At 50.1% G+C, this 19824-nt stretch overlaps 3 protein-coding genes across 3 annotated transcripts in view; 1 reads left to right on the forward strand and 2 right to left on the reverse strand.

Annotated features, from left to right (window-relative positions):
- LOC307210501 (uncharacterized protein) overlaps positions 1-2833 on the forward strand; it is an 80779-nt gene extending 77946 nt beyond the window's left edge. Inside the window, exon 4 of the transcript XR_013836030.1 lies at positions 2000-2833. The gene's annotated coding sequence lies outside the window, so the exon portion shown is untranslated. The remainder of the gene's footprint in view (positions 1-1999) is intronic.
- Positions 1-14640, reverse strand: part of TAMALIN (trafficking regulator and scaffold protein tamalin) — a 40367-nt gene extending 25727 nt beyond the window's left edge. Inside the window, exon 1 of the mRNA XM_079966406.1 lies at positions 14446-14640. Within this exon, the coding sequence (XP_079822532.1) occupies positions 14446-14619 (174 nt within the window). The 5' untranslated portion in view covers positions 14620-14640. The remainder of the gene's footprint in view (positions 1-14445) is intronic.
- The window catches only part of ACVRL1 (activin A receptor like type 1), a 261538-nt gene that overhangs the window by 117245 nt on the left and 124469 nt on the right, over positions 1-19824 (reverse strand). The gene's annotated exons all lie outside the window — the stretch shown is intronic.

Genomic DNA, 19824 nt, shown 5'->3' on the forward strand with positions numbered 1-19824 from the left:
TTCGAGAAATCAGGTTGGCAAGAACGGATCTCCACAGCGCCATCTGTTGTCACATTGTTAGAATGCATAAACAATGCATAAAGGTAAAGGGACCCCTGACCATTAGGTCCAGTTGTGACCAACTCTGGGGTTGCGGCGCTCATCTCGCTTTATTGACCAAGGGAGCCGGTGTACAGCTTCCGGGTCATGTGGCCAGCATGACTAAGCCGCTTCCGGCAAACCAGAGCAGCACACAGAAACACCGTTTACCTTCCCGCCGGAGCGGTACCTATTTATCTACTTGCACTTTGACGTGCTTTCAAATTTAACCCTCCATATGTTTTGGGATTACAATTCCCATCATCCCTGACCACTGGTCCTTTTAGCTAGGGATGATGGGAATTGTAGTCCCAAAACATATGGAGGGTTAAATTTGGCCATGCCTAGCCTAACCCGACCAACCTCACAAGGCTGTTGTGATGATAAATTAAGTGAAGATGTTGAAGACCCCATGGACCAGAGCACGCCAGGCACTTCTGTCTTCCACTGCCTCCCGCAGTTTGGTCAAACTCATGCTGGTGGCTTCGAGAACACTGTCCAACCATCTCGTCCTCTGCCATCGCCTTCTCCTTGTGCCCTCCATCTTTCCCAACATCAGGGTCCTTTCCAGGGAGTCTTCTCTTCTCATGAGGTGGCCAAAGTACTGGAGCCTCAGCTTCAGGATCTGTCCTTCCAGTGAGCACTCAGGGCTGATTTCCTTAAGAATGGATAGGTTTGATCTTCTTGCAGTCCACGGGACTCTCAAAAGTCTCCTCCAGCATCATAATTCAAAAGCATAAATTCTTCGGCGATCAGCCTTCTTCATGGTCCAGCTCTCACTTCCATACATCACTACTGGGAAAACCATAGCTTTAACTATATGGACCTTTGATGGCAAGGTGATATCTCGGTTTTTTAAGATGCTATCTAGGTTTGTCATTGCCTTTCTTGCACGAAGCAGGCGTCTTTTAATTTCGTGGCTGCTGTCACCATCTGCAGTGATCATGGAGCCCAAGAAAGTAAAATCTCTCACTGCCTCCATTTCTTCCCCTTCTATTTGCCAGGAGGTGATGGGACCAGTGGCCATGATCTACGCATTTTTGATGTTGAGCTTCAGACCATATTTTGCGCTCTCCTCTTTTACCCTCTTTAAAAGGTTCATTAAAAGGTTCATTAAAATACAGTCATACCTCGGGTTAAAGTCGCTTCGGGTTAAATCTTTTCAGGTTGCGTCCTGCGGCGACCTGGAAGTAACGGAATGGGTTACTTTTGGGTTTCGCCGCTTGCGCATACGCTCAGAATGACGTCATGCACATGTGCAGCGAATCGTGACGCACGCACACGCGGGTTGCATTCTGCTCATGATGCAAACGGGGCTCCAGAACGAATCCCAGAGGTACCACTGTAATATATTATTATTATTGTTATTATTATTATTGAGATATTGGCAGGAATGGCTGCTATGAAGTTTCCTCCTCCTAATCAGAAGGTGTGTTGAGAACTGTAAAAAGGCACACTTTGCACTCCTTATGAGGAGAGATAATAAGAATTCAGCGCGGGTGGCGCTGTGGGTAAAAGCCTCAGCGCCTAGGGCTTGCCGATCGAAAGGTCGGCGGTTCGAATCCCCGCAGCGGGGTGCGCTCCCGCTGCTCGGTCCCAGCGCCTGCCAACCTAGCAGTTCGAAAGCACCCCCGGGTGCAAGTAGATAAATAGGGACCACTTACTGGTGGGAAGGTAAACGGCGTTTCCGTGTGCTGCGCTGGCTCGCCAGATGCAGCTTTGTCACGCTGGCCACGTGACCCGGAAGTGTCTCCGGACAGCGCTGGCCCCCGGCCTCTTGAGTGAGATGGGCGCACAACCCTAGAGTCTGTCAAGACTGGCCCGTACGGGCAGGGGTGCCTTTACCTTTACCTTTTTACCCTTGAATCTGGCTGTTTGGGGTGCAATAGTGAAGCCCATCTCTCCCATTTTAACTCTGAAGGAAACAGAGTTCAGCTATTGGACATCTGAAGGACGCAGATGTACGTGGAATGCCGCAAAATACGAATAATTCTTTGCCTCCGGATTCACCCCAGAGGTAGAACCAGCAACAAACCAGGTGGGTTTTAATAGAGCATCCGTACAGCTTGATACAGAAATTGCACAAAATGGAAAAAAGAAAAAAAAGAAAGTACACAAATTTCTGCTTTGGGAATACATTACTGTTGGGTTTTTTAAAAGCTTTTTTCAGGAGCAATTGAAAAAACTTCCACAGTTCTGCTCCCAACCTCAGAACAGTTTCTGAAGCTTGCAAGGAAGGCTTGTTTTGAAACGACTTTGCAAATTAGCCGCCACCACACAAGTGCCTGACACAATTGTTCTGCTTCTTTACACTTATGTCATTCCTGTTCTGAAAAACAGTGATGTCAAGGTGTTTGGAGGGGGGGCTCTTTTTTTTTTTGCACTGACATCATTCCCCTTGCAGCAGTTGCACCCCCGCTCCGTCTCCCGCCCCCCCTATTAAAAGCAACAAATTGTATAACTTGTTTAACGGAACTTATTTCTAGACAGTTTCTCCGGCGCTCAAGCCCATTTGTACAATAGCTCGCAGCTTTCAAAGTTCCTTTCAGCAGCTGTTATCTCTGCGTGCAGTAACAGGCTGCCATAGCCACAGGATACTATTATGGGATGTGCAGAGCTGCACAGGAAATGAGTCCTTATTTCCCCCAACTGTTGCCGCAACCAACACAAACTTCGGCTCAGAGACGTAGCGCTTGGCGGCCAAATTGCCTCTGCAGGGCTATATTTACGCTACAGCTTAGAGCAGGGGTAGGCAAGGCGTACCGGGCAGGGGCCGGATCACTCCAGCGTAGATCCTCCGAGGGCCGGACAGACGCAGTGCGACGCCGGAAATCGTGTCTGTACATGTCCACGGCGCCAGAAATTGCTTCTGCGCATGCCCAGACGCCGAAAATCGTACCTGCACAGAAGCGTTTTCCGGCATCTGGGCATGCGCAGAAGCATTTTCCGGCCTCTGTGCATGCACAGAAGTGACTTCCAGCACCGTGAACATGCGCATAAGTGATTTCAGGCATCTGGGCATGTGCAGAAGCTATTTCCAGCGCCACGGACATGCACAGAAGCAATTTCTGGTGTCTGGTCATGCGCAGAAGCGATTTCTGGCGCCTGGACATGTGCAGAAGCGATTTCCGGCGCTGCGGACATGCACAGAAGCGGTTTCTGACACCGCGGACATCCACAGAAGTGATGTCCGGCATCTGGGCATGCACAGAAGCGATTTCCGGCACCACGGACATGCCCGGAAGCGATTTCCGGCGTCTGAGCACGCGCAGAAGCGATTTCCAACGTCTGGGCATGCGCAGAAACAATTTCTGGTGCCGCGGACATGCGCAGAAGTGATTTCCGGCATCTGGGCACGTGCAGAAGCGATTTCCGGCCTCTGGGCATGCACAGAAGCGATTTCCGGCACCACAGACATGCGCAGAAGCGATTTCCGGCGCCGTGGACATACTCAAATGCAATTTCTGGAGTCTCTGTGCCACACTGCGCTGGTTTAGTGCAGCGTGTGGGGACTCACCGAGCGGGCGTCTCCGTTAAATGGCTTCTGTGGGCCGCTTGTGGCCCATGGGCCACAGGTTGGGGACCCCTGGCTTAGAGGCTACCCCCGCACCATGCATTGAAAGCACATGGCTCCCTGCTTGCAAAAAAAATCCTGGTTCATCACAGAGCTACAATTCCCAGTGCCCTTAAACTACAGTTCTCTGGATTCTTTGGACAGTTAAAGTGGTCCAATTGTTCATCGCAGTGGGCCTTCTCAGTAGTGGCACCCAACAACCTCCCATCAGATGTCAAGGAGAGAAATGACTACAAGGCAGTTTTTAATGTCTGACGCCTTATTATGTTTTTATATGTGCTGGAAACATAATTATAATTATTACAATGGACGCTTGGGTTCTGAACGTGATCCATGCGGGATGCACGTTCGCAACCTGCAGCACCCGCAACCTGCAGCGGCGCATCTGCGCACATTGTGATTCGGTGCTTCTGCGCATGCGCAAAGCGAGATTTAGCACTTCTGCGCATGCGCAACCGCCTGAAACCCAGAAGTAACCCGTTCCAGTACTTCCAGGTTTCGGCAGTCCACAACCTGAAAAAACACAACCTGAAGCGCCTGTAACGCAAAGTATGACTGTATTATTATTATGTTGTATCACTTTATTATTATTAATATTCCGCTGGGAGCCGACCAGAGTGGCTGGGGAAACTCAGCCAGATGGGCAGGGTAATAATAATAATAATAATAATAATAATAATAATAATAATAATAATAAAAAACTGGAAACTAAGTCTTATGAGGAGCGCTTGAAGGAGCTGGGTATGTTTAGCCTGGAAGAGAGGAAACTGATAGGAGATTTGATAGCCATCTTCAAATACAGTGGTGCCTCGCAAGACGAAATTAATCCGTTCCGCGAGTCTCTTCGTCTAGCGGTTTTTTCGTCTTGCGAAGCAAGCCCATTGACGGATTAGCGGATTAGCGCTATTAGCGGTTTAGCGGCTTAGAAAAAGGGGGGGGGGAGAGGAAAAAAACCCCGCAGAACTCGCAAGACATTTTCGTCTTGCGAAGCAAGCCCATAGGAAATTCGTTTTGCGAAGCACCTCCAAAACGGAAAACCCTTTCGTCTAGCGGGTTTTCCGTCTTGCGAGGCATTCGTCTTGCGGGGCACCACTGTATCTTAAGAGCTGTCACGTGGAAGAGGAAACATACCATATTTTTTGCTCTATAAGACACACCAGACCATAAGACGCACCTAGTTTTTGGAGGAGGAAAACAAGAAAAAAAATATTCTGAATCTCAGAAGCCAGAACAGCAAGAGGGATCGCTGCACAGTGAAAGCAGCAATCCCTCTTGCTGTTCTGGCTTCTGGGATAGCTGCGCAGCCTGCATTCGCTCCATAAGACGCACACAACATTTCCCCTTACTTTTTAGGAGGGAAAAAGTGAGTCTTATAGAGCAAAAAATACGGTACTTGTTTTCTCCTGCTCTGGAGGGTAGGACTCGAACCAATGGCTTCAAGTTTCTGGAAAGGAGATTCCGACTAAACATTCAGAAAAACTTTCTGACAATAAGAGCTGTTCAGCAGTGGAACAGACTCCCACGAGAGGTGGTGAACTCTCCTTCCTCGGAGTTTTTTAAGCAGAGGTTGGCTGGCCATCTGTCATGGATGCTTTAGCCGAGATTCCTGCATTTGTGGGGGTTTGGACTGGGCCCTTGAGTCTCTTCCAACTCTATGATGTTTGGTGAGGACCTGTGGGTTCTTAAACAGCAAGTCCAGGTGAACATCAGCTAGCCTTTTCTTTTTAAAGAATTTCCAGTAAAAGACACATCACAATAACTTTCCTTAGAGGGGTTGTTGGCAAAGGGGGTTTCCAGATGGCCTATAAGATGCTTTTCATGTTGAACTTGAGCATGGATATCCATGCAGGCGCACATGCGCCAGAATATCAATGGAAACATCCCCCGGGGATCCCACAAAGTGAGAAATTAGTAATAGTTGGAATTTATGCACCAAATGGTAGTCGGAATTTTATAAAACATTAGAAGAATGTTTGAATTCATGGACCAGAAGATAATTCTATTTGGATATACTAATGGGGGTAATCTCCCTAGAAATGGATAGGACAATAAGGAAAACTGAAAATAAGGAAGGGAGACTACCGGTAACCTTTTTTAAATTGGTGGAAAACTTTAATTTGATTGACATATGGAGATATAAACACCCACTGGACAGAGAATTCACCGGAAGAATCGACTTTATATGGACATCCAGTGATTTATCATTGTGGATGAAGAAAACAGATACCGCCTAGGTCACTTTCTGACCACAATACGATACGAAACGGTAATCTTTATTGTCATTGTCCCATACAGAACAACGAAACTGAAAAAATCTACACCAGACATTCAAAAACCAACAAGCCTGCTATCCCAGCCTGTGTTAGTGGAACTGAGAGAAGAAGGGGAAAACTCCATAGAGGTGGAGATTAAATGAAGGAATTTTGTACAACAAACACCTCACAAAAAGCGGAAAAAGCCTCAAGGAACTTTTTAAATTTAATTTAAATCAGGGAACGGACCTGAATGTGATATGGGACACAAGTTAAAGCACCAATGCGAGGTTTTTTCATACAACAGAATGCTCTTCAGGCGACTTTTAACCTTTTAAAAAACACACAGAGGCACTGAGCAAAGCATGAGAAGGGCCTTGTTCCTGTGAACTTTAAAGAGGAAAAGGAAACAGGCAGGCGTCCCTTTTTGCAACTGATGTGGTACACGCATACTTTGTGCTTTAGTAATTCAACCCTGAAGGAGCCACGCCAAAGCCGGGTCTGGGATCCGGTAATGAGGGCATCAAAGGTTTTACAGGGGGAGGGGAGAAGGCTTGAAATTTTTTTTGCAAAAAGGAAGCTTTGCCACCGTAAGACCCAAAATACTTATACTTTATTTAAAAATGGCACCTGTTGAACTAATATGTTGAAACTTGGCACCGTTGATCAACCCAATGGGGTCTGTGGATGCAAGAAAGTTTCAAACCGATCCAATAAGAATTGGCAGAGGTCCAGCAATATAAAGAAGGTCTCTAACTGAGGCTTCCACCTCCCATTTTAAAAATAGCTGGATCATTTATTTACTTCCCATTTTGGTGAAAACTAGTGTGACTCTTATTCAGGCCTCTCAAGGAAAGTAACTGGGTGAAATTTTGAGCAGCGGTTCAAAAGTTAAGGTTTTCCTGCTCCGTTAAAAGTCTAAGGCAGTAAGTACAGTGGTACCTCGGCTTACGAACTTAATCCGTTCCGGAAGTCCGTTCTTAAACCAAAACCGTTCTTGAACCGAGGTGCGCTTTCCCTAATGAGGCCTCCCGCCACCAGTGCCCTTCCACCATTTGGATTCCGTCCTTAGACCAGAATAAAGTTCTCAAACCAAGACACTATCTCCAGTTTTGCAGAGTTTGTAAACCAAATCGTTCTTAAACTGGACTGTTATTAAACCGAGGTACCACTGTACTGGAAAAATAAGTACATAGCTCCGGGTTTGAAGTGAAGATTTTGCCAGGACCACCATGTTTGCGGAGAGCGCGCGTGCCTATTCCTTCGGTTATGAAATATGCCAGTGTGGCTTAGTGATCAAATGAGGGCTTGCTAATCTTTTTGGGACTGAGATCACCTTTGGAAACCTATTCCAGTCCCACTACCAGTGTTATAAACTCAGATATATAAGCTTGGTGCCAAATGGCTCCTTCAACCAGGGTTAAAGTTGCCAAAATGGAATGTCTAGTTGACATTTTGGGGCAAGACAGCTCTAAGATCTTATTTTTCAAATGATGGACTGAATGTGATGGATTCTCAGTTAAAGATCTGGCTGGTTCAGGCGAGAACCTTGAGCTAGGTTAAAGAACTTTGAGAACTTAAAGAAGCAAAGTCACTTGATCCAGGGACGGTCGACACAGATATTGGCCTATTCCGACCTCTTTTTCTGAACGGTGAAACAGACCATTCATAAAGTAAGAATATTCTTCATAACTGTGAGCAAGGCCGTGGGGTGGGGTAAGAGAACCTACAACATTTAATAATGATAATAATAATAATAATAATAATAATAATAATAATAATAATAATTTATTATTTATACCCCGCCCATCTGGCTGAGTTTCCCCAGCCACTCTGGGCGGCTCCCAATCTAATGTTAAAAACAGTACAGCATTAAATATTAAAAACTTCCCTAAACAGGACTGCCTTCAGATGTCTTTTAAAGATAGGATAGCTGCTTATTTCCTTCACATCTGAAGGGAGGGCGTTCCACAGGGCGGGCGCCACTACCAAGAAGGCCCTCTGTCTGGTTCCCTGTAACCTCACTTCTCGCAATGAGGGAACCGCCAGAAGGCCCTCGGCGCTGGATCTCAGTGTCCGGGCTGAACGATGGGGGTGGAGATTTAACTATAAATGTTGTTCACTGCTCCTACTCAGGCCGCACAGAAAAAGCATTCAGGTTCCTGAAATTCCTTCTGATTGTACATATAAAATAGAACTGATGGAATTCCGCAGGATATGGTATTAGCGTGGGGAAACAGTCAGGATCCACTGATCCCCAGATGGTGGAGGTATCAGGCACCAGGTGCCCAGATATCTTTACTTGCTCTCAAGTGGCCGATAGATAAAGGCAAAGGGACCCCTGAGTGTTAGGTGCAGTTGCAGATGACTCTGGGGTTGCGGCGCTCATCTCGCTTTATTGGCAGAGGGAGCCGGTGTACAGCTTCTGGGTTATGTGGCCAGCATGACTAAGCCGCTTCTGGCGAACCAGAGCAGCACACGGAAACTCTGTTTACCTTCCTGCCGGAGCGGTACCTATTTATCTACTTGCACTTTGACGTGCTTTAGAACTGCTAGGTGGGCAGGAGCAGGGACTGAACAACGGGAGCTCACCCCGTCGCGGGGATTCAAACCGCCGACCTTCTGATTGGCAAGCCCTAGGCTCTGTGGTTTAACCCACAGCGCCACCCGCATCCCTGGTCGATAGCCAGGTGCAAAATGTGCCTGGTTAGTTTCGAACACTGCCTCCTGTATACCCTATTCTCCTTCTGAACCCTATCTGCCTCACACTCGATACCTGAAAAAAAACCTCGCCACACGGTGACTGCAACCCCCATTTCATACACACCATCACAAACGCCCCACTCAGCACAGCCTGCAAATCCCCGCTGCAACCCTAAATGCCTAGCCCACCTGGCAATCTTGCACACAAAGACCCTTAATAGAAGCTGCTATTTTAATAACTCTCCTTCTCAAAAACCAGAAGAATTCATTAAATAAATAAAAACACCCTGCCTTTTAAGACTGGCTACGGTTCTCTCCTGCTGGCACAAGCTCAACAAAAGCAAGAAATTAAAAGCTAAGTTGGGTGCTTTAACAGACCTGCCCTGTGATCAGTCATGACGCTGCTCCATGATCACAAATTGCACTCGCTTCCAACATTGCTTTTCCTTGGCCTTTCAGTTTCCAAATGCAGATGGGGAAGGCAGAGCTCCTGGGACACACAGAGACATAATACCCTACTTTTCCTGATCCCGTATTGCCCTATTAGAGCCTTATTGTACTGCTAGGGTTCTTTTGATCAGTGAATCATTGTAGTGATGCATCTCAAAAATGTCAAGTACTCATATTTTATCGGGAGATCTTGACCAAACTAAGGTCCCAGGAATTTAGCCTACTAATTTTGTTGGCAATTGTTCCCTTTCTTCCATAAGCCGGTGATCCAAGTGGTTATCTAGCTTAACTGGAATAACTTTTGTGTTTTTCAGAAAAAAATTGATTATTATTTGTGTGTACGATGAGGGTAGGAGGGTAAGTCAAATATGCTGGACACAAGCAGCATTTGAAGTTCTCTGCTTTTTCCTTCACTCGGACTACCAATCCCTCCGAAAAGGTCATAGGAGACGACATATTTTGTAGATACGCTGGGATTACCCCTACATCAGTTTTGGCAAACCTCTGGCCTGGGCATTCGCCAGTTGCCAACCTTTCTCTCACTGAAAAAGCACTGAATCTGCAAATTGCCCTGGTCAACAAGCTAAGCTGCTCAGCAGCCTGGGGGGGGGGGGAGAGTCTGGTGTTAAGCCACTTTTAACTGCAATCCCGCCAGACAGAGTTTACCACAGGAGCCCGACGACTTGCCTGAAGCAACATATGTGGTTGAAAACCATATTGCATGCGACTGCGGAGCTCGTGGCGCTAGTACCAGATGTACAGGCTTTGTATTTTGCCAACGGGACCGGCTTCAGTTCAGATTTAGGTGCTGCTGCAAAGTCCAGGAGCTGCTTCGAGAACGCAGCAGAAAAGCTATGAGAAAAGGCACTAGCGAATTTGCAGTTTGCTGGTTGGTTTAATTCCTTTCTGGGAGATGAAGAAAGAGCAATGAATATTCCAGGTGTGTGTGTGTGTGTGTGTGTGTGTGTGTGTGTGTGTGTGAAATGAAGAGTTTTAAAATAACAGCCTTCCTCCAGGTAGCTCAGAGCAGCCTATGGTCACATTTTCTCCATGCATTTAAAGCACTTTTACACCACCGTTAGAACCATGAATCTAAGAAATCCTGGGAACTGTAGTTTGAGACGGGTGCTGGGAATTGTGGCTCTGCAAGGGGTAAGGTACTGTAGACAGGATTCTTTGGGGGAGCCATGACCGTAAAAAATTGGTATAAATGTTTTGAACATATGTGACCTCTGCAGCTTTCTCTAACCAGTTTTATTTTCACAACAACCTTGTGAGTTAGGTTGGACAGACAGATGTTGACCGACTCAAGATCACCGATTGAGTTTTGTGGCAGAATGGGGATGCGAAATTGGGTCTCTTCCAACCCTCTAACCCAACTTCCAGATGTTGTTGGATTGCAACTGCCATAATCCTTGCCCCTAGGCTATGCTGCCCGGGGCTGGTGAGAGTTGTAGTCCAGGGGTCAGCAAAATTTTTCAACAGGGGGCCGGTCCACTGTCCCTCAGACCCTGTGGGGGGCCAAGACTATATTTTTTTGGGGGGGGACACAAATTCCTATGCCCCACAAATAACCCAGAGATGCATTTTAAGTAAAAGAACACATTCTACTCTTGTAAAAACCCACTGATTCCCAGACCGTCCGCGGGCCGCATTTAGAGGGCGATTGGGCCGGATCCGGCCCTGGGCCTTAGTTTCCCTACCCATGTTGTAGTCTAAACACACCTGGAGAGCAACACATTGGGGAAGACTGATCTAAGGCGTATCACATGGGTCAGAAATGGAGTACAAAAGAAAGTTATAGCAGATGCAACCACACAGACTACAAAAGCAGATGACAGTCATTGAAACGCAGGAAAACAAGGGATAAGTCCATATACAGATGAGAGAGAAGCAAGTCCTTGCTATAGGAGGAGAATCGGGGTGTCTTTACTCTGTGGTTGGAAAAACAGCGTAACCATATATTATTTTTATTTCTTTAATAAATTTGCCACTCTTCATCCATGGATCTCAGAGCGCCTCACAAATAATCACACTTCTCATTAGCTAATGGATAACCCTCTAATGAAATACTGTTCAAGTAATCACCCCAAGATGTTGGGTTCAAGTAATCAGCAGGGTTCGATCTGCCTGTGAATAGATAGTGGGCATCTCAAGCTTATATGGCTCCTTGGCCAGAGATTTCTGATCACATTTAATTTCCCAAAACTGATAAGCCTTGCACACTCTACACAGACCACAGTTCACCTGCAACTTAGAAGACATAGTTGCATCAACTCTCCCTCTCTCAAGTTGCAGTAGCTTTCCAAGGAACCCAATCATGTACCTCTAGAAGCAGGAAACGGAACGAGGACCACAAAGTTTGAAAGGGAGAAATTGCCGAATGAATACTGCATCATTTCCTCACCCTATTGCCACTTCTCAATAGGTTCCCTTCAGATAAGGAAACATCCCATGCAAGCTTTGGAAGTGCCCAAACACCACAACTGTCTAACCCAGATGTCCCAGATGTTAAACACACAAATAAAAATACCCTTGAGCTCAATAATATTGTTTTCTAGGTATGCATGTGCAGTTTTGAGGTGCATTTTTGCGTGGAGTCTCTTGGGAACATTCGTGGGACAGAAAGTAGGTGCCATTTTTAAAGGTGTATGGAGATCCCAGCCAGGGGTGGCTCTAAGTTGCACCCCCACAAGCCCCATGCAAAGAAGCGTTGTCTGGAACAAACAAAAAAAGCACACCCAGGGATAGTGAATGTGGTGGTCTCCAAATGCAGCTGCACTCCCAAGTCCCATCAGCCCCAACCAGCCAAGGATGATGGGAGGTGGAGTCCAATAAATATCTGAAGAAGCCAGCGGGTCATAAGTTGACACACATGCAAACACATCAAAAGTAAAGGTAAAGGGACCCCTGACCATTAGGTCCAGTCGTGGATGACTCTGGGGTTGTGGCGCTCATCTCGTTTTATTGGCTTAGGGAGCCGGCGTACAGCTTCCGGATCATGTGGCCAGCATGACTAAGCCGCTTCTGGTGAACCAGAGCAGCGCACGGAAATGCCGTTTACCTTCCCACCGGAGCAGTACCTACCGTATTTTTCGCTCTATAACACGCACCCGACCATAACACGCACGTAGTTTTTAGAGGAGGAAAATCCGTAGGCATGCCACCCGTAGGCATTTCCTCCATAACACGCACAGACATTTTCCCTTACTTTCTAGGAGGAAAAAAGTGAGTGTTATGGTGCAAAAAATACGGTATTTATCTACTTGCACTTTGACGTGCTTTCGAACTGCTAGGTTGGCAGGAGCAGGGACTGAGCAACGGGAGCTCACCCCGTCGTGGGGATTCGAACCGCCGACCTTCTGATCGGCAAGTCCTAGGCTCTGTGGTTTAACCCACAGCGCCACCCGCGTTCCATCAAAAGTATCCCTGTAAAAGGAGAGTCTCTTCTTTCTCTCTCTCCTGGTAAAAAGATTTTGGGAGGTCCAATAGCTGCAACACCAGCTTCAGATAGCAGCCACTAATTCTGTCAGCATAGCACCAAAAGCCACAAGTTGTGTTTGCATTTTACTTGCACAGTGGTACCTCGGGTTACATATGCTTCAGGTTACATATGCTTCAGGTTACAGACTCCGCTAACCCAGAAATAGTGCTTTAGGTTAAGAACTTTGCTTCAGGATAAGAACAGAAATCGTGCTCCGGCGGCGCAGCAGCAGCAGCGGGAGGCCCCATTAGCTAAAGTGGTGCTTCAGGTTAAGAACACTTTCAGGTTAAGAACGAACCTCCAGAACGAATTAAGTACTCAACCCGAGGTACCACTGTATTACTAATTTCTCACTTTGCGGGATACCCGGGGGATGTTTCCATTGATATTCTGGCGCATGTGCGCTTTCATGGATATCCATGCTCAAGTTCAACATGAAAAACATCTTATAGACCACCTGAGAACAGAAATTGTGCTCCAGTGGCGCGGCAGCAGCAGGAGGCCCCATTAGCTAAAGTGGTGCTTCAGGTTAAGAACACTTTCAGGTTAAGAACGGACCTCCGGAACGAATTAAGTACTCAACCCGAGGTACCACTGTACTCACAACCACCTTGCTGGGCAAGAAACGCCATCCATTTATATAAAAGGTAAAGGTAAAGGTACCCCTGCCTGTACGGGCCAGTCTTGACAGACTCTGGGGTTGTGCGCCCATCTCACTTAAGAGGCCAGGGGCCAGCGCTGTCCGGAGACACTTCCGGGTCACGTGGCCAGCGTGACATCGCTGCTCTGGCGAGCCAGAGTCGCACACGGAAACGCCGTTTACCTTCCCGCTGGTAAGCGGTCCCTATTTATCTACTTGCACCCGGAGGTGCTTTCGAACTGCTAGGTTGGCAGGCGCTGGGACCGAGCAGCGGGAGCGCACCCCGCCGCAGGGATTCGAACCGCCGACCTTTCGATCGGCAAGTCCTAGGCGCTGAGGCTTTAACCCACAGCGCCACCTGCGTCCCTTGCATTTATATAGGACAGGCATTAAAAACCACCTGAACTAAATAAGTACAGTAGTCCACAAGAGTGAGAAAAACAAACAAACAAACTATCCTTTTTGGGCAACAATGCGCAGAGCCCGGAAGGGAGTTCGGCTGTCCCCACAAATGGCAACTTAGGAGAAGATGATTCCTGCAATGGCAGGGGGGCTGGGATAGATGACCCTCGGGGTCCCTTTCCAACTCCCAGGTGAGCCACGTGGGGCAAGCAAAGCAGCGCCAGCAGCATTCCTTTTGTCCCTCGCGTCGCCCAAGCAGGAGGAGGCGACAAGGGGAAAATCCGTGTCAAGAGACCTCGCCTCTCCTTCCGCACCAGGGAGTCCCGACCCAGGAGCACCCCGATTCCCACTTCGCCCCCCCATCGCGGACTGGAAGCGCGCCTCGCAGGTGCTCCAAGGATGCAGGGGAGGACTTAAGCAGGACTTTGATCTCGGGGACGCGCATCTGAGATGGGGGGGGGGGGGACGGGGACGGACCGAGGGGAAAGCATGGCTGGGAGGAGGTGGAAAGAAGGAAACGTCTCCAAGAAAGGCAGTCTGGAAGGAGGCGCGGGAAGGGGGTGGACGTCCCCGCGTGTTTTTCCATCTCCCGTGGAGTTGAAGAGGGAAATCCCGGGCGGGTGTCATTCATTCCTGCCCCGATCCTCGTCGGGGAGAAGTGATGGGGTGGGTGGGTGGGTGGGAGGCGGCAGAGGCGTATTATTAGGGTCCGGATGGGACCCGCCCTAGGACTGGGGTTCTGTTGGCTTAGGTCGGCGGGGAGCGCGTCTCGTGGGGACGCGGCGCGTGTTGGCGCGACACGGGTCTCGGGTCCAGCCCCGTCCGTGCAGAGAGAAGGGCAGCAGCCCGGGCTCTCACTCACCCTCCGGGCTCGGGGCAAGGTGCCCCCCGAGGCCGCCAGCGCCCTTTCCAGCTCCAGCTCCGACGCTCGGCCGCCGAGAACACCGGCGCCCGCCACACTCGACGCCGCCGCCGCCGCCGCCGCCTCGGGGTCGGGCTGCCCCGGCCGGAGCCTCCGGAGCCTCCGCAGGGTCATAGCCGGGGGGGCGGAAAGGAAAAGGGGGCGGCGGCGCTGCACGGAGCTATATGGGCTCTTGAAGGAGCGCCGGGGGCGGGGCGTCGCGGAGACCACGCCCTCCTCCCGGCCAGGCCACGCCCTCCCCTCGGCTTCTCTCGCCAGCGGCGCTTCTCCCCGCCCCTTTAGGGGCCGGTGGAGCCACGCCCTTTCCAGTCAGGCCCCGCCCCCTCGAGCCCATAGCCGGGAACATCCCCGCCTTCTTTCCGGAGTAGAATGGGAAGGGATCCCAAGTGGTCATCTAGACCAACCCGCTGCAATGCAAGAATCCTGCCGGGCTGGGCTCGAACCACCAACCTTCTGGTGAACAGCCATTGCGCCAGGGACCCATTGCGCGGCCACAGAGGTTCGAGGAGGAGAATAGCCCCGTTGGTTAGAGCGGGGTGTTGATATTGCCGAGGTTGCAGGTGCGATCCCCGTATGGGCCAGCTGCATATTCCTGCCTTGGGGTGGGGTGGATTAGATGATCCTCAAGAGTCCCTTCCAGTTCTAAATGGGGGGCTCTCTGGCCGCTCTCCAAGTCCATGCAGCTGTTCTCAACCTGCGGGTCCCCAGATGTTGTTGGACTACAACTCCCATCATCCCCGAGCTCCGGCCTTGCAAGCTAGGGCTGATGGGAGTTGTAGTTCAACAACATTTGGGGACCCAAAGGCTGAGAAAGGCTGCAAGGAACCCTTTTGACGCTTTCCAGAGGAATCCCCCCCCCAGCCTTCTGTGAGTCACGACCACCTCAGAAGAAACTCCGCCCCGCTTCCAGGAAAAAAAAAATCCCATTATCCTTCCTATAGGAGCCTGGATTGGGGACGCAGAGGGCCCGCCCCCCCTGCCTCTTCAACTTCCAAGGCGCTAGACCTCAGTGTTCTTGCAGAGGGTGCCCCCCCTTGCCTGCCTCTTCAACTTCCAAGGCGCTAGACCTCAGTGTTCTTGCAGAGGGCGCCTCCCCCCGTCTGCCTCTTCAGTTTGCAAGGCGCTAGACCTCAGTGTTCTTGCAGAGGGCGCCTCCCCCCCCTCTGCCTCTTCAGTTTGCAAGGCGCTAGACCTCAGTGTTCTTGCAGAGGGCGCCTCCCCCCGTCTGCCTCTTCAACTTCCAAGGCGCTAGACCTCAGTGTTCTTGCAGAGGGTGCCCCCCTTGCCTGCCTCTTCAGTTTCCAAGGCGCTAGACCTCAGTGTTCTTGCAGAGGGCGCCTCCCCCCGTCTGCCTCTTCAACTTCCAAGGCGCTAGACCTCAGTGTTCTTGCAGAGGGCGTCCCCCCTCTGCCTCTTCAGGTTCCAAGGCGCTAGACCTCAGTGTTCTTGCAGAGGGCGCCTCCCCCCGTCTGCCTCTTCAACTTCCAAGGCGCTAGACCACAGTGTTCTTGCAGAGTCCGCCCCCCGTCTGCCTCTTCAACTTCCAAGGCGCTAGTCCTCAGTGTTCTTGCAGAGGCCGCCCCCCGTCTGCCTCTTCCACTTCCAAGGCGCTAGACCTCAGTGTTCTTGCAGAAGGTGCCCCCCCTTGTCTGCCTCTTCCACTTCCAAGGCGCTAGACCTCAGTATTCTTGCAGAGGCCGCCCCCCCCCCGTCTGCCTCTTCAACTTCCAAGGCGCTAGACCACAGTGTTCTTGCAGAGGGCGCCTCCCCCCGTCTGCCTCTTCAACTTCCAAGGCGCTAGACCACAGTGTTCTTGCAGAGGCCGCCCCCCCCCGTCTGCCTCTTCAACTTCCAAGGCGCTAGACCTCAGTGTTCTTGCAGAGGCCGCCCCCCGTCTGCCTCTTCCACTTCCAAGGCGCTAGACCTCAGTGTTCTTGCAGAGGGCGCCTCCCCCCGTCTGCCTCTTCAACTTCCAAGGCGCTAGACCTCAGTGTTCTTGCAGAGGGCGTCCCCCCTCTGCCTCTTCAGGTTCCAAGGCGCTAGACCACAGTGTTCTTGCAGAGGGCGCCTCCCCCCGTCTGCCTCTTCAGTTTGCAAGGCGCTAGACCTCAGTGTTCTTGCAGAGGGTGCCCCCCCTTGTCTGCCTCTTCCACTTCCAAGGCGCTAGACCTCAGTATTCTTGCAGAGGCCGCCCCCCCCGTCTGCCTCTTCAACTTCCAAGGCGCTAGACCACAGTGTTCTTGCAGAGGGCGCCTCCCCCCGTCTGCCTCTTCAACTTCCAAGGCGCTAGACCACAGTGTTCTTGCAGAGGCCGCCCCCCGTCTGCCTCTTCAACTTCCAAGGCGCTAGTCCTCAGTGTTCTTGCAGATGGCGCCTCCCCCCGTCTGCCTCTTCAGTTTGCAAGGCGCTAGACCTCAGTGTTCTTGCAGAGGGTGCCCCCCCTTGTCTGCCTCTTCCACTTCCAAGGCGCTAGACCTCAGTATTCTTGCAGAGGCCGCCCCCCCCCCCCCGTCTGCCTCTTCAACTTCCAAGGCGCTAGACCTCAGTGTTCTTGCAGAGGGCGCCTCCCCCCGTCTGCCTCTTCAACTTCCAAGGCGCTAGACCACAGTGTTCTTGCAGAGGCCGCCCCCCGTCTGCCCCTTCAACTTCCAAGGCGCTAGTCCTCAGTGTTCTTGCAGAGGGCGCCTCCCCCCGTCTGCCTCTTCAGTTTGCAAGGCGCTAGACCTCAGTGTTCTTGCAGAGGGTGCCCCCCCTTGTCTGCCTCTTCCACTTCCAAGGCGCTAGACCTCAGTATTCTTGCAGAGGCCGCCCCCCCCCTCTGCCTCTTCAACTTCCAAGGCGCTAGACCTCAGTGTTCTTGCAGAGGGCGCCTCCCCCCGTCTGCCTCTTCAACTTCCAAGGCGCTAGACCACAGTGTTCTTGCAGAGGCCGCCCCCCGTCTGCCCCTTCAACTTCCAAGGCGCTAGTCCTCAGTGTTCTTGCAGAGGGCGCCTCCCCCCGTCTGCCTCTTCAGTTTGCAAGGCGCTAGACCTCAGTGTTCTTGCAGAGGGTGCCCCCCCCCGTCTGCCTCTTCCACTTCCAAGGCGCTAGACCTCAGTGTTCTTGCACAGCCCGCCAGGGGTGCGGCCGGAGATTCTCGGATTGCGCGTAAAAAGCCCTTTCCCAAGAGATCCGGATTGTTTCAATTGTCTCCGGTGGTGACGACGAGACAATGCTCTTTTTTTATGCGCCCCAGGTAGCGGGGCTTCCGCTGCGGGTTTTGCCTTAGCCTTAGGCTGGGAAACCGGATCTTGGCCCCCGTTTCTGAAGCCATGAAAGCGATCCTTGTGACAGCAAACAAAAAGCTCTCTCTCTTTTTTGCTTTTGCATACAAATCCGAAAAGCCTGCAAAGGAATTGTTTTCCGAACAAACGAGGATTGTGCTTTTCCTCCCTTGCAACGAATATCGCCTACCCTTGCCCCAATCTTCGTTTGTGGCAAGGCAAAGAGACGATTCTCATGAGAATTTATTGATTTGCAAATTATAAGACAGCTCGCTTCCCCCTTGGTCGTCTGCATATTTTGTTCCTGGGGACCGGAGGGCGGCGTGTGTGCATATGGGAAGGGTTGGACGTTGCTTGAAAGAAATAAAGCAAAAGGAAGAGAAAAAGGACTTGGTTTATTTATTGCACGCCAATAAATAAATATTGCACGCAGACCAACTCTCTCTTGTAGACAGATGCGGTTGAAATATGCCCCGGGACTGTATACCGGTAAATATAAACCTGTATTTCTGTATGTATGTATTTTTAAATTCTAGCTCGTGCTGCTTTCGCGTGCGATTATATGGTAATGTAGTGCCCTCTGCTGACCAAATGCCTCAGTTTTATGGGAAATGTTCATAAATAGTTAGGAAAGCCCGTTAAGTGCGTAAGTATTCCCTAAAGGAAATTGAGATGGCCTGGTTGTATTAGTTACAAATCACACATTAGAAATGCGGATCATGTACCAGGTGTATCTGATTTTCCCAAACACACCAGACAAGGGAAGTGCCATGGAAAACACTCGGTATACAATTTCACAGAAATCGCATTTAAGGATACAACCGTGTGATGCTGTGCCACCTATGTGGGAATAAGTTCCTGAGTAGTCGTGCACAGGAAACAAAAAAATCCACTTATGTTCACAGCCATCACTTTATCCCTTTGCAATGAGTTCCATTGGCTAATTGTGTTACACAGGAAGGAAAACTTCCTTTTGTTTGCTATGAACCTACTGCTAATCACTCTTAAAGTAAAGGTAAAGGGACCCCTGACCATTAGGTCCAGTCGTGGCCGACTCTGGGGTTTTGGCGCTCATCTCGCCTTATTGGCCAAGGGAGCTGGCGTACAGCTTCTGGGTCATGTGGTCAGCAGGACTAAGCCACTTCTGGTGAACCAGAGCAGTGCACGGAAACGCCGTTTACCTTCCCGCCGGAGCAGTATCTATTTATCTACTTGCACTTTGACATGCTTTCGAACTGCTAGGTTGGCAGGAGCAGGGACCGAGCAACGGGAGCTCACCCCGTTGCGGGGATTCGAACCACCAACCTTCTGATTGGCAAGTCCTAGGCTCTGTGGTTTAACCCACAGCGCCACCCACATCCGCTAATTGTGTTACACATGAAGGAAAACTTCCTTTTGTTTGCTATGAACCTACTGCTAATCACTCTTGGGTGCCCTCTAATTCTAGTATCTTGGGAGCGGATATTTTCTCACTGTCCACTGTTAATGCTTTTATAGATTTCTATCATAGAATCTTTCAGGTTATTCCCCCCCTCCCCCACGTCTATTGCCCCAAAATTTGCTGAGATTCTGCTACTGTAATTCAGGTGATATCTGCTGTCTGTAGCCTGAGTTTTCTGTCCTCTGTGGTTTGCAGCACGGCTAGGAAAGTATTCATTTTTCCACAATCGGCCACTGTAGTGCTTGTCATTCGAAATAAGCTAAATATGCTGTTCATCCTCTTCAGGGTGAGTTCCAAATGTCCTGCATGATGTTTCCCATCAGGTGTACAGTGGTACCTCGGGTTAAATACTTAATTCATTCTGGAGGTCCGTTCTTAACCTGAAACTGTTCTTAACCTGAAGCACCACTTTAGCTAATGGGGTCTCCTGGTGCTGCCGTGCCGCTGGAGCACGATTTCTGTTCTCATCCTGAAGCAAAGTTCTTAACCTGAGGTACTATTACTGGGTTAGCGGAGTCTGTAACCTGAAGTGTATGTAACGTGAAGTGTCTGTAACCCGAGGTACCACTGTACTGTTTTTGAGAAGCTGTCTTAATCTTGCTGCACAGACTGCTA

Source organism: Podarcis cretensis (genome assembly GCF_951804945.1).
Source record: "Podarcis cretensis genome assembly, chromosome: 2".
Taxonomy (NCBI): Eukaryota; Metazoa; Chordata; class Lepidosauria; order Squamata; family Lacertidae; genus Podarcis; species Podarcis cretensis.